Consider the following 15,644-nt stretch of genomic DNA (forward strand, 5'->3'; position numbering starts at 1 on the left):
TAGAAATAAAGACATCTCACATCTTTAACCACATTTATAAATCATTTCCTTATCTTTTTCTGGGCCATTTTTTTCATCTAAATTCATTATGTTATTATTATATTGATTTTGATGATATCTCACAGAATGCACAGATACATAAAAGTACAAATGGTCCATTCAAATGATGCTACCAAAGAGTGGTACATACAAAGAAGTGTACAAAAGTGTCTACAAAATAGGCACCTCCTTCTGTGGAGAGATTTAACAGTTAAAGAGAAGACTCCCTTTCCTCATATATTTCTTTTTTATCCAGTAGAATGTAAACTCCAGGAAGCCCAAAAGTATGTTTCCATTTTTTTCTCAAGCACCTAGAACAGTGCCTTGCCTAGCAGATAGGTAATTAATACTTATATACTAGACTGGATTGGATTGGATCTGTCCACCAGTCCTGATTCACATTCCAACTATAGTGATGACATTCCTTATAGCATTGGTCACTAAGCTATCAGGAGTCTCTTTCCTATTGGTATAGTTTACTTTGTCAGATACTTTAAAACCTGATAGTTATGGAAGAACAAGAATAGGATTATAAGATCATAAGATTTAAAACTTGAAGGAACTTTATAAGGACAATCTGATCCAGTTCCTTTATATGACAGATAAGGAAACTGAGGTAGATAGAGACTAAGCAACTTGTCCAGGGTCATATAGTAAATGTCATGCAGAATTTGAACCTAGGTCTTCCTAAAACTAAATTCAACACTTGCCTTTATGCTGTACTAGGTGGTGTAATAGATGAGAGTACTAGACCTAGAGTCAAGAATGTCTGAGTTCAAATCCAGATACTTACCAGCTATGTGACCCCAGAAAAAGTATCTGCCTCAGTTTCTTCAATTGTAAAATGGAGATAATAATAGCACATTCCTCCCAGGGATGTTGTAAAGATCAAACGAGAATATTTCTCTTGTACCTAGCTCACTGCCTGGCACAAAGTAGGTGCTTAATAAATGATTGCTCCTTTCCCTTCCCTTTCCCCAATAGACCTCCAAAGTAAGCACATTTTAATAGGAAGAAAGGAGAAAGCGATGTCAAGAACAGTTAAATAAGGAAATAAAAGGGAAAAGCCATGTGGGAGATTTGAGTAAAGTAGGAGGATATTGGGTACTTCGAGTTCAAAAGGTATTACTAGAGAGAATGGTATTCAAAGTGGAGTTGGAAGAGTTCTAAAAATAAATTTTATCTACTTAAAAAATCAAGCCCAAGACTGACTGTACTGAACAACAGTAATACAGCCTGATGAGCTATGCCAGCTATGCAAGTGAATTCTAGTTCCAGTTATACCTTGACCTGTCTTACCTTGGATGAGCTCTGAAGGAGCAATAAAACTAGCATATCTCATCTAACAAAAAGAATGTATAGATCAAATAAGATGCTAGATATGAAAATATTTGGAAAAGATAAAAGAGCTAAATAAATGTAACATAATTACTTTTAGAAGTATATTTATTAGCTCAAGAATATATTTCACATCTACAAGACCATATGTGAAAAAAAGTCTACAGGAAACAACAAAACTGTGATTATATTGCTTCTGATTTCCTCAATTTAACAATTATAAAATTTTGAATACAAAAGATTCTCTGATTTTGAAGCCTCTAATTTAATTTGTCCTTAATTTGTCCAATCATATTTTAATAAGCTTCCTTGATTCCTATAAATATGCATAATTTAGGATAGATTGTTTTGTAAATATAATAAAAGTAAAATATTATGTACTTATATATTTAAAATACAATAAATATTTATTGCCAAATTATGCCAGTAGTATTTAATCCCAAATGCTAGAAAGCAGTTACTTAATCATGAGATTTGAATTTAGAGAAGAAGCAATTAGTCATCTTTTAGCATCTGGACATTTAAACTCATAAAATAAAGAATCTCACAATTGAGAGGAACTTAAAAATTCATCTAGCCAAACCTATTATATGAACAAGAATCATTTCTACAACATACCAGAGAAGTGGCATCCAGCTTTTGCCATATTGTTAGGAAGATTTTCCTTATATCAAGCCTAAATATGCCTCTATGAAACTTCTAATTTCTGCTTTTGGTTCTACTCTTTGAAGCCAAGCAAAACAGATGCAATCTCACTTTAGGAAATCGCCAGGCATGCTTCAGTTCACTCCCTACTTCCTGGCAGCCTCTTTCACAAGTTGGCCAACCACCTTCTAGACAAATACATACCCTTCCCTCATGATCACCCCCTCCCTACCCTCATCTTTTCCCCAGTTCCAGAACCAGGAATTATGATAAAATCAAGCCTGCTATTAATAGTTCCTGGATGGATTGTATCTAATTATTTCTCTATGGTCCCAGTTAACCACTGAAATCAAAATGTCTTTCTAGGGCCATCATTCCTCTATATGTCTATATTTCTCCATTAGAATGTTAGTTTCTTGATAGCACAGGCTATCTTTCCTTCTGTATTGTATACCTAGTATTTAGCACAGAACTTTGTACTATTTTGTACTTACTACATCTTTTTTTCATGCACTTGTTTATTCATTCATCCTTCCACTTGATTTATACCAGAATGGTTCCCAGGGAAAAGTCAACTCCAATATTTTTTGGCACTCAATAATAGGGGCATTTAGTTTGAAGATCAAACATAGCTCATAGTATTAAAAAAAAAAAACCTTAGACAAAAGTGACCTTTCCTACAACTCCAGAAGGTATTTCTAAGGTTAAATCCCAATTAATTCATTACAAAATTCTCATAGACCTTTGTAACAGCTTCACATCTTTACATCAGGCCTTAATTGTTATTAAATTCCACAGAAAATACAATGATATTTTCTTATAATGTTAATGGGAGACAATCACAGAATCTTAAGTGAGAAGAGACCTCAGAGACCATGTGCTTCAGCTGATACTACAAGAGGAATCTCTTCTATAAAACACTTGTAAATATTTATCCAGCCTATAGTTGAGAACTTTTAGTGAAAAGGAAATTCATGAATTTCCAACACAACTTATTTTTCTTTTGAATAGCACCAATTTCCTTCTATTTAAGTCCAAATCTGTTTCAGTGCAACTTCCATCTGGTGCTTCTAGATCTGGTCTCTCTGGACAGAAGAAGACAAATTTCATTTTTACAAGATAACCTGACCAATATTTAAAGACAGCTCTCATGTTCCCCCTCTGTTTTCTCTTTTCTTGGCTAAATGCATAAGCTCCTTCAACAAATCATAGTAAGACTTAGAGGCTCTTGGCCATCCTGATTATAACTCTCTAGATATTTTCCATGTTATCAATGTCATTTCTGTTTTTTTAAACCCCTGGCTTCTTTTTTGGAAGCAATACTATGTATTGGTTCCAAGGTAAAGTTTAGGCAATGGGGGTTAAGTGACTTGTCCAGGGTCAAACAGCTGGGAAGTGTCTGAGGTCAGATTTGAACCTAGGACCTCCCATCTCTAGCCTGGGTCTCAATTCACTGAGCCACCCAGCTCAGGGTCATTTCTTAACTGGAATGGGTTTTCCAAAGATGACACACTAACAGATATTTTCTGGTCATTATATAAACTGATAAGATTAATCTCTTACCTATTGTTCTATATACTAATACTCTCAATAAAACATGTGAATGGATCCCCCCCCCCCATTTTTTTGCTTTTCAAGCCTCTCTCATAGGCACCAAGGTTGTTATAGGCTCAAGCTCACAGCCAGGGACTGAGTTTACTTTTTTTTGCCATGTGTAGTAAAGTTTGAGCTCACTTTCCCTAATACTCTTTGAATACATTTATGGGAAAGTATATCATAAACCTTCAGGAGAAATGTCTTGAAACTTGCTCGTCTTACTTAAGACCTTGGTAAATACTCTTTTCTGAAAGCTAACTAGTCTGGCTGACCAATTAATATCAATGGATAATCACTGGAGAAGGATAGTGGTATAAGCTTATAAGCCACTGCATCATAAGAACACCCCTTAAGCTATGGAGTCTCATGTTCCTCGGTCACTTCAGTCACTTCTGACTCTTTATGACCTGATTAGGGGTTTTCTTCACTAAGACACTAGATTGGTTTGCATTGATTTCTCTAGCTCATTTTACACATGAGAAAACTGAGGCAAATTTTGTGAAGTGATTGGCTGAGGGTCACACAAACAGTGCCTGGGACCATATTGGAATGCGTGAAGATGAGTCTTCTTGATTCCAGCACTCTATCCTTTGGGTCCCATGAAGGAAGGGAAATGTAATAGCTTCCCAGCATGCTACTTTCAGTGGGGTTTGAGAAAGCTCCAAAGTCTATGTTATAAACTGCTCAGATGGAATTGATGGGACTTCATGAATGATTGGAATTGGAAATGGGGGGTGCTGGTCTGAAGAGAGGGTCACCCAAACCTGGGGGAATACTAGAAAAGGCATAGAGTACTTTCAAGAGAAATTGAAGAAAAATAAGAAGTGGAAAAGATTTTGCAGGAAAGATGAGTTTATTTTAGAAATATTGTTTTTGAGGTATCAGCAGGATATCTCTCTGAAGATATACAGTACAAAGGAGAAAGTGCAGGGCTGGAGCTAGCGAGCTAGAGAACTTGAGGATGGAGATACTAATTTAAGAGCAATTGATATGCAGATGGTCTTTGAAACTGGCACAGAAGAGACTGCCAAGAAATAAGAGTACACAGAGTGAAGGGGATAGGAATCAAAGATATTGGAGAGTACTTCCATTTAAGTGGTAGACTAGCAGTACTGATGTAGGCAAGGAGACAGAAAAAGGAGCAGTTACAGAGGCAGAGGTGAGGAACATACTGGTGCAATGTAAAAGAAAATCAGAGAAGGGAATAGATAAAGAAGAGTCATTCTCCATGGGCTCTATTTTCTCTCCAAATCATCATCTCTATTCTTTTAACATTTATTCCAGTTTCACATGAAAATGTGGGCTTTTTCCTTGCCAAAGCTAATATCTCTACTTCTGCCTTTGATCCTATCTCCCTGCTGTCTCATTTGGTAAATTGCTTCCTCTGACTAATCTTCAATCTCTCTCATTTTACTGGTTCTTCCCACTACCCAAAAACATGTCCAAATCCTCCCCTTCCCCCCTAAAAATACACAATTTAAAGAAAAACTTTTTTTGAACCCAAATAGCGGTTCAAGATTTCATTTATTATCACTTCTCCCTCAAGCCAAACTCCAGTAAAAAGCTTTTTACACTTGTTCCCTCCACTCTCTCATTCACTTCTCAACAACTCTGTTCTCTAGCTTTTAAGATCATCACTCAGAGGAAGCAGCATTCTTCAAATTTTAATAATCTCTTAGTTACCAAATCTAATACTAATTTCTTACTCTTCATTCTTCTTGTCCTCTTTGGCCAATATTCTATACCCTGTCCTCTTTGATACTTTCTTTTTTCTTGGCTTTCTTGATATTGCTTTCTCTTGCTTTTCATTTTTTTTTCTCTTTTCTAGTCTACTTTTCAGAGTCATCATCCCGATAACTATATAGTGGAGAGGATACACAGCTCTTGGCCTTGACTCAGGAAGATCTGAGTTCATGTTCTGATTCAGAGATATAATAATTATGTGACTTTTGAGATATCAATTAACCTCTTTGCCTCAGTTTCCTCATTTGTAAATAGATAAATAATAGCAACTCCCTTGCAGAACTATTATGAGATGAAATGTGATATAGTGTGCACTTGGCACCAGTGTTTCATGCAGAGTAGGTGCTAAATAAATGATTGTTTCTTTTTTCCTTTTTCTGCTTGGCAACTGTTTTCACGATGGAAATCCATGAAAAAAAAAAGGCCAGAATAAGAAGCACCCCAAAAAAGATAAAATTCTCTGAACTCTGAAGCTTATTTATGAAAGGATTTTCCTCCTAACTCTGGTATCTAGGCTGTAGGATGGATGATGTGCTGGCTTTGGAGTCCTTTGGAGTCAGGAAGAGCAGAGCTCAAATCCTGCTCAAACACTTACTGGCAATAAAATCCAAGGAAAGCCACTTGACCTCTGTCAGCCTCATTTTCCTCAAAGAAGCATTGTAAGGACCAAAGGAAATAACTTATGTAAAGCTTTTTGCAAAACCTTAAAAGCTCTCTATAAATGTTAGCTATGGTTCAGCTAAATAACAGTGAACATACAAGCCAGAGGCAAGAGCCCAAGGCCATGCTTGTAATGCACTTTAGAGGCCAAGGAGTTCATGTTCACCTCCAGCACAAATGATCAACTGTTGGGGAAGTGAATCAGAAAAAATGTGTGTGTGTGTGTGTGTGTGTGTGTGTGTGTGTGTGTGTAATAGAAGACCAAGGGGAAAAAAAGGAAAAAATATATTCCAGTTGAGGATTACAACTACAGGAATAAAAGGCATTAAAATTGCAATTAGAAAGCTAAAAACCCTGAAGCATTAAGAGAATAAACACTTGGCTACCATGGAGATGAAACCAGGGGGAAGAAGGGAATTTGCAAATGCAGTATATTTTGAGCTCTGGACCATGGAAGAATACACATTAAAACACTGAATCTGGAACCTCTGGTAAATGGATATTCTGCCAACAGAGAAAGATGCCCCACTCCGACAGTAATCCTTTTGCTCTGAAGGTAAATGGCAGATGAGGTTTTCAGTGGAATTGTGAGTCACCTTAGAGTTCACTGAGTCCAGGTAAGACCCTCATTTAAAAGATGAGGAAACTGAGAACCAATAAGGTCGAGAGGTTATGATTAAATTCTCCTCATTCTTTTTATTACTTCTCAGTCCTGGTTTCTTTCCCATATTCCATATTGACTTTTTTAAACAGCAAACAATGAACTTTTACCTAGACTAATTCAGTAGACTACTAATTATAGCTAGGTGGTATAGCAGATAGTGCTGGTGGTCCTGGAGTCAGGAAGACCCGAGTTAAAATCTAGACTTTGACACTCAATTTTGGGTGACACTTGCAAGCCACTTAACCACTCTGTGATCCCTAAACTGTAAAATTGAGATAATAATATTAGCTCCCACCCAGAATGTTGTGAGGATCAAATGGAACAATAGTTGTAAAGCACTTAGCACAGTGCCTGGCACGTGGTAGGTGTTTAATAAATCCTCTTTTCCTTCCCTTTTCTTTCTTCTCGTTGCCTCTAGGATAAAATAGGAAATCCTCAGCCTGGCATTTTAATCCCTACACAATCTGTCTGGCTCTTAAGTCCTTTTCCAGTCTTATTTCATATTAGTCTCTTTCATTTATATTATCCCGTGTTCTGGTCCTACTGGCTGACAGCTGTCCCCTGTTCCTGACTTTGCAAGAGCAAAGGGGGTTATTCCAATTTTCCCTTAGCTCAGGGTCCCCTCAAAAAGAGACTTTTCCTTGTCCTTCCCTGTACCCTTCCCCGATTTATTAGCATTCTCTTCTTCTTGAAATTATCTTAAGTTATTTAGTGTATAATTTGTATTTACTTATTTACATTATTGTTATATTCCTTTCCATTTTCCTTGACTGTGAAAATTATTTCATTATTGTTTTATTCCCAGCAACCAGCACCATGTGTTATACTTATTAGGTGCTTTATTAATTTTTATAAAATCAATATAATATAAATAATATTATTTCAAATGCCCAACATGAAAACTTCAAGCAATGATCAAGATATTTCCATATATCTGGAGGTATTTTAGCCAGGGCATATAGATTTAGGGTTCAGAGGATCATAAAATTAGAGCTGGGTGAAATAGTACAACTTCTTCAATTTAATAATAAATAATAACTAGGATTTATACAGTATTTTTATGTCTGCAAGGTATTTTTCATATGTTATTTCATCTCAACCTTACAACTATTGGGGGAGGTAGGTTCTATTGTTAACCCCATTATACAGAAGAGAAAACTAAGGCAGACAGATGTTAATGGACTTGCCCAGGTTGACACAGCTAGTAAATCCCCAAGTCAGGATTTGAACTAAAGTTTTCTTGATTCTGAAGTCTATCATGCTAACCACTGCACAGCCAGCTAACATCTAAGAAAAAACTGTAGTGTAGGAAGATAAACTCCCCCAAGACTCATAGGCAAAATATAATAAAGCTGGATTTGAATCCAAATCTTCTAAAATAAATTCACTAGTCTTCCTCTTGTAATCTCCAGATTTGAAATTGTTATTAAGGCATTTGGCATTCTGCAGATTGATTTTTGCTTGCTAAAGTTGGTGCCTCCTTTTCTCAAATAACCTCAAAGAAACAGAGTCATAGAGAATAAAAAAATATTCTTACAAGGGAAGATAAACTCTCATAAGAGTTTATTTTTTCCTGACCACAGTCAAATAGCAATCAAGGTGATTTGGATTTATGGTGCTAAGGCCTTCCAGGCCTGGATAATAGAACAGAACAAGTACTTTTCTCATAGACAGAAGATCGGGATTTGAGTGACAGTCCACTTTTTGCTCAATGATCTTAAGGAACTCACTTTTTCCTCTAGAGCCTTGTATCTTCAAATTTAAGACAATGTGAAAAATATTTACTCTACCAATGTATGGAGTTATAACAACAAATGAAAGTCAAATAAGGCAATGTAAATCTGAAATCAAGTCTGAAATTTAATGGGATAAATAGAAATACCTATTTTTAGATTTAAATTAATAATAAAATGAAATACAGCATTCCAGGCTATAGTAATAGTAGGCCTAATCAGAAGATGGCTAAAAACAAAAGATCCAGGGATGGTGTTGGACAACAATAGGTACCTTAGTCAATAGCGTAAAAGAATCCCCTGTAAATGGAATGGGAATTTAGATTGTATTTAGATAGGCACTGTGAATATGTCACTCTGTTTTGTCCCTATTAGGGCAAGCCTGCAATATTGCATTCAATTGTAATAGTGAAATTTTAGAAGGGGGATGATAAAATTAAATCAGTAAGTCAATAAGTGTTTATTAAGAGCCTTCTACATTCTGGGAAATATTCTAAACACTGGGGATAGAAAGAGAGGCAAAAGCACCTTTGGGAGATCTCCTAAGCTCACATTTTAATGGAAGAGATAATATGCAAACAACTCTATAATTATATAGTTTATATTGGAGGCAATCTTAAAGGAAAAGCACTAGTAATGGGTGAATGGATGGGGGGGCAGCAAAAGGCCTTTTTGACTTTTTAAACAGGGGTTTAAGTGGGGATTTAAGCCTAGTTTGGAAGGGAATCAGGGAATCCAGGAGACCTCCAGAGATGGAGAAGAACATTCCATGCATGGGCAGTGGGAAGAAAATAGTAACGAGATATAGAGTTGAGAGAGATTCTTGTGTGCTAGGAACAGCAAGAAGGTCAGATACTGGATCAAAGAATAGATGGAGAAGCATAAAGGAGAAGAAATCCAGAAACAAAAGAAAAGTCCAGATTATGGAGGATGTTGGGAACCAAACAGAGAATTTTATGTTTGGTCCTGGAGGTAACAGGGAGTCCATTCAGTGTAAGGAAACCAGGATTGTGTAGGAACTATATAACTCATTGCATCTAAAAATCATTTGAAGGGGCAAGGGATGCTTAGACAGAAAAAAAAAGAAAAGATAGGGTAGAAAGGACAGTTATCTTCAAGTGTTTATTTAGCCAGCTATCATGCAGATGAGGGATTAGATTTTTGTTGCTAGGTTTCAGAAGAGAGAATGAAAAGAAGTGTGTGGACATTGCATAGAAACATACATAGTTGCAAAGGGAAAACCTCTCAACATTATCTATGTTTAGATTTCATGGGAACTGAAACATGAAATTTGGATGGGAATAAATTATATCTTAATATTTGTTAAGTTCTAAATGAAATTTAACATTTCTTTAAATTTATTTTTTAATGCAAACTATTATCCTAAGAGAGGGAAAATATTTCAACATACTGCTAATGAGGTTCATGATATCAAAACAATTAATAATGCTTAGAGTAGAGTAATATGAAAAACTGATTTGTGACTCTTAAGAGATAGTGTAGATCATCTTATTGAAGGCTTTTAAGCAAAAGATGGGTGACCTTTTGTTGAATATAATGTAGATGAGAGCTTTTTTCAGGAATGAATGGAATTAGATGGACTTGATCTCTTCCAACTCTGAGGTTATGTGATATACATAAAGTTGTAAATAAACCTAAAGTAGTAGTAATGATGAGAATGATGGTGAAATGCCAATAAAAAAAAACTGATTCTTTGGTATGACTTGTATGGTTGAGTCTTACGAAGTTATTTCAGTGTCATCAGATTTTTATATAATTTAATATTTTATGTAATGCAATTATAGAATGTTCCCAGAAAACAACATTTATATTTCCTTTAATATGCATCTAGTGACTTTAGATATAATATAGTTTAATAGTTATTACATATACAAACTCGCATTGTGCTTAATTTGATAGTGATAGTACTTTGATATTATTCTCTTTCTTTTTCTTGAGAACTCAAGGAATTAATTTTAAGATAAAGCCCTTGGCTCAGTAGAAAATAATTGTAAAACCTTTGTTGGCAGAAAGTTTACTGATCATGTAAAAGTAAGTATTAAAATAGTTTTGAGTGCATTGAGCTTTCTAAATTCATCATTTTTACAAAACTTTGGCATTGGAATCATAAATAGTAATTTTAAACAAGAGCCCACTTCTCTCTGAGTGATGGCAAAAGCAAAGATATCAACACTGTTGTTGAATAATCAATTGTCTCTGATGTTATCAGACAATTTTAAAGAAGTCAGACACAACATATTCAAAGATTAAAAAACCCAAAGTAAAAGCAACTAATTCATATTTCTAAAACTCACAGTGTTCACACTGAAGGTCATGGGCAACATAGAGTTAGAAGTGGAGGATGCTTGAGAAGTTAAGTCCAACCCTCTCATTTCATACATAAGAGAGTTGAGGCATAGAAGGTTAACCCGGGAAAAGTTATATATTAGGTAGTAAGAAGAACATGGAAAAGCTGAATTTGGTTTATTGATTTTAGTGTGAGCACTTTTCTAATGCACAAATTTCAACTATGTTAAAATATTACAGTTATAAAAAGATGGATCAAAATACTTAAACCTACATAGTAAATAAATACCATGAATACAATAAATACATGGTTGATGATTCTGACTGAGAAATAATATATACTAAGGATCTGCACTCTCTATCAGATAGCCTTTCAAAGTCATACTTAATCAAAACTAAGTAAAATTAAGGAGGATTTTGTATTTTAGGAATAGAAAATAGAAGCATATACTCGATAGCCTCATTTTTAAAAATTCAAAACCCTGCTTAATTGGAATTAAATGATTCTCTTTATTAAGTCACAATCGTGTTTTGCTGCACATTTTGAGATATCACAATGTCAATGATTAAGGAATATAAAGTTGAACAACGTCGTCTGGATGAGGATGATGGTGGTGATGAGAGCTCACTTTCAAAGCAAGTGTTATAATTCAGTTGGACAGAAGAAATCAATTATCTGGAAACTACTAATAATTTTTATCAGTAGCAGAGATTTTAAAAAGAGGATAAAAAGGAGATAATTTCCATTTTTGTTCCTAACTGCTTTTGGCAAATGGTATGAAAGTTTTATAAGAAGTTTGGCTCAGAATTGAAGTCTATTAAAATATACCCTCAATAAAATGAAGCAAAAGGAGGCTTCCTAAATATTTTTTGATGAGAGTGCCTTCCCTATGGAATTTATCTTCCATTTGCTCTGGGTATGTTTATATATGTGTATATTTAGAAATAGACATGCATATACTTATGTGAATGTGAGTATGCACATATATACATTTACATATATATTATGTGCTCTCTCTGCTTATTTATTTACATTCTCTATATACACACAGGTTATACATACATAATATTCATTTATTTATAGCCTATATCATTATTTGCACATGTTCTCCACCATTTGAATAAGCAATTCATAAGTCTAGAGTGGGAATGTGTTTTTTGCCTTTTGTTGTATTCTCAGTGCTTAGCACAGTGCCTCGCACATAAAAATGCTTAATAAATGTCTGTATCCTGACTGATGATTCAGATTACAGAGGCGCCAATACTAAAACTTCTATACATTTTTAATTCCAAGGCTCCAGGTTTGGAATCTCTGAATTTCCACAAAAAATGTGTTCATTGTATTTTGATATTATTTGCCTGTAGCCTATGCTATCTATAATGTATATATTTGTATGTAAATCTTTGAATATAGGTAAAGATAAAGAAATGGATATGTATAAATATTCTATAGTCACACCTTGTCAAAATTTGTTCAGCAATAGGACCTTCAAACTTTGTGCCTTATGATGAATTTAATATCAAATAGCTATATCTGACTGATCTTCTCTAAGTTCCACCAACTATTAAGGATAAGACATCATTAAATTAAGAAGTATTTGCAAATATTAACAAAATTAAAGAGAGAGGCACAGAGTAGTTGGTAATCTGCGTAAGATGCAAGAGGGGGCCAACCAGGCAGGTTAGATCTCTGACCCCTCAGAATTTTAAGTTTCCAGGCAAAAGGCTGTGTGTGCTTCTTTCTTCCTCATCCATTTTTTACTAAGGCTTGGCTTGGCATTTCAAGAGTCCGTCTAACACTGAGCATTGTGGGAATACTGCTTTCCGACTGCATAGGTCAGGTTCCTATTTATATAGTGCACATAAATACCTTTTTAGGCTCCATCAGCACTAGCCTCCAGTTGTCTTATTAAAGGCCAGCAGAGAAGTAAGATGAGAAAATAGAAATGGTGACCAAGGCTGCAGAAGATTGCAGCCTGAAGCAGGAAGATTGTTGGCAGTGCAAGCCATGATCTATTCTTGCACCCACTCTTCATTCTTCCAGTATTTGGAAGAAAACCAACCCAGAGAATCTTGCTTCCTCAGCCTCTAAAGATACTTTTTATGACAAGGTAGAAGAATTCCTTGGAGGGAGACTTAAGAATTCGGGTTTTTGGGGAGAGATCCCCATTCCTCTCCCTTTTATTTGCTTCCTCTGAAAGCTAGGTATGGATTATCTGCCCAAATACTGAGCATGGAGACATCAGTACATATAAAATATGGGCTTGGTTTCCACAAAACTAAATGGAAATTTTTATATGGCAAAAATGCTCATGAACCTCTCAGGGCAGAAACAAAGCAGGACTTATGCGGGTAATTTTGTCTTTTTGTGAATCTGACTTTTTAGAGAGATGACAAATGTGTTCTACTGTGTGCATGTAAATGTGCTCTACTGTTTGAAAAAGGAAGAATGTTTAATTAAAATTCCTTATATGAGTTATTGATCAGTCATTCAGTTATGTCTGACTCTTTGTGAACTCATGAACATATGTGCATCAGATGTCTAATCTCAATATTTTACTGTTAATTATTTTATTGTTAACAGAAGCTAAATGTAAATTCTTTAGATGATGAAAACATCTTGCATAATATGCTATCTAAAATAATATCATTAATAAATCCCAAATAATCTTGTATCTGATAAACTATTAAAAATATTTCCTAATTTGTTATCCCCCCCAAATGTCTTAGTAATGTGATGTAACAATTACTTACGAATCCACATGGTTTTCAAAAGAAAGGAGGATCGGGTATGGTGATGTCTTAAATGCACATTCAGCAATAGCTTCTATCACCTCCTAAAAAGTGAAAACATGTATTTTCAACATTCTTACATTTTTTACATGTTGTACAGAATAACACCAATCCTCTTCTACACAGGACTGAAGAAAAAAACAAATCATAGAGCGACTACGTAAGAGGGCAAACTCTTTCTTCGTCTAACATATAGGTCCCTGAACAATTTTGTGAAGAAAATCTACTTTTCTTTTGAGTCCAGTAGAGAAGGAGACTCTGATGGGAAAGGCTCTGAGAAGTTCTAGGAAGGGATGCTGCAGCAGTCGGAGGCTGCAACAAGGCCCTCCTTTCTAGTGGATTACCTGTATTACCAGGATACTGTAAGCTGGAGAGGGCTGTGATAGAATTAAGATAACAAATCTTCCAGGTAAAGCTGTGAGGTTTCCTAGAAGGTTCCAATCGACTAGTTAGGGAGCCCTGCTCTAAAGAATTTACAGAAGGTAGGAGTCACTTAACCCCAATTGCTTAACCCTAACAGTTCTGCTTTGGAACTGAAACTTCAAATTAATTCTAAGCCAAAAAGAGAGGACTTCAAGGGAACAAAAAAAGAATTATCAGAAAAAAGAACTGTGATTATTAGTGTAGAGTAGGTGATGGGTTTACCTATACTGAGAGGTACACATGGCTCAAAAGACAAAATGTGGAAGAACCACTTTGTCCTACACTTTCTTGTTCCTTTTAAAAAGTGATTTTTTCAATCCCTCCCTCTCCAACCCAGCACCACCCAGGAATAAAGTCAATCTTTGCTAGTAAAGGAATGGTCCAGTCCTTCCTGGCTGGGAGAAAAATAGCTGATTCCCCAGCCTCAAATGTGACTAAACCTCTTTAATCTGTGATTTTACAAGCTATTTGCAGGAACCTGTGTAATTTCACAGATTGTATCTATATCTAACAGCTAGTTCAACTCTTAGACTGTCAGTCAAAAAATTAGGCATTAGCCTAAAAACATACCAGTTTGTATTATTTCAGTTATTTGGATGGCCCTTTGATTGATTTGTCCATTATATAGTTGAAATACCTACAGGGGGTATTTCTACTCGTATCTGTGTTCTCTAGATCTCACAGCCAGTTTGACTGGGCAGCTCTTTATGTAATAGAATATGAAGATAAGAGAGCTGCTGAAAAATGTTAGAATTACCACTCATCACTCTATTCTCCTGCTTTCATTTTGATAATTTTGAAATGCTCTTCAGAATCAAACACTCTAACATAGGTAGAAGTATTTTAGGATTCAAAAATTATATGAATATAAAGTGTTTATTATTAATAGTAATGATAAACATTATTACTATTTGCATGAGTGACTTTTTAATAATAAGTTAACATTTATTTACATGACATTTAAATATTATAAAATGTTTTACATGTATTATTTCATTTGATTCTTACAATAATTCTGTGAGAAAGGTGCTATCATTATCTTAATTTTACATAAGAGGAAACAGAGGCTGAGAGAGTTCAAGTGATTTGCTTGGGGTCAGATAATAAGTGAATAAGTCAAGATTTGAAATTATGTTTTCTTGATTTCAAAACCAATATCATTGACTGTGTCACCTAGCATCCATTAAAATGCAAATACACATACATTTTTAAGCTTATTAGTCAGAACATTAATTATAAAACACCTTAGTTCATGACCAAAATTAATAAGATGTTGTAGTCAAAAAGGGAAAAAGATGCTAGTAGAAAGGAAAGGATGAAGGTTAGAAGACAACTTCATTTATTTCACAATTCTGTCTGTGACTGGCCTTTGTCATAGATAAAGATCAAGCTTCAGATAACTTCAATTTCAGTTGGAATAACCTCAAAGCTTAGGATTTTTTACTGGCAGGTTTTTTCCTCCCATCTTTTTTTTTGTTTGCTTTGTAATCTCACCATCAAAATTATGTTCACAGCCAAAAATGACATCTCACTCCAGAAGTGTTTTACAAGTGCTTGACAAATAAATCCTTAAATATGGAACTATAACTTTCTCTGCCTAAAGCTATGACTTTCACGATATTCTCCTTAATTAGAACAATCATGCACTATTTAAAAAGTAGCCGTATTTTCTAAATTTCTTTTATATATTCTAATATTACTGG

General features: G+C 34.9%; 1 protein-coding gene across 3 annotated transcripts in view; it reads right to left on the reverse strand.

Moving 5' to 3' along the window:
• The window catches only part of PLCB1 (phospholipase C beta 1), a 902,125-nt gene that overhangs the window by 193,226 nt on the left and 693,255 nt on the right, over positions 1-15,644 (reverse strand). For all 3 annotated transcript variants that reach the window (XM_001374433.3, XM_007476702.3, XM_007476704.3), the window contains one exon: positions 13,480-13,562. In XM_001374433.3, coding sequence (XP_001374470.1) covers positions 13,480-13,562 — 83 coding nt within the window. The remainder of the gene's footprint in view (positions 1-13,479; positions 13,563-15,644) is intronic.

Source organism: Monodelphis domestica, chromosome 1, assembly GCF_027887165.1.
Source record: "Monodelphis domestica isolate mMonDom1 chromosome 1, mMonDom1.pri, whole genome shotgun sequence".
Classification (NCBI taxonomy): domain Eukaryota; kingdom Metazoa; phylum Chordata; class Mammalia; order Didelphimorphia; family Didelphidae; genus Monodelphis; species Monodelphis domestica.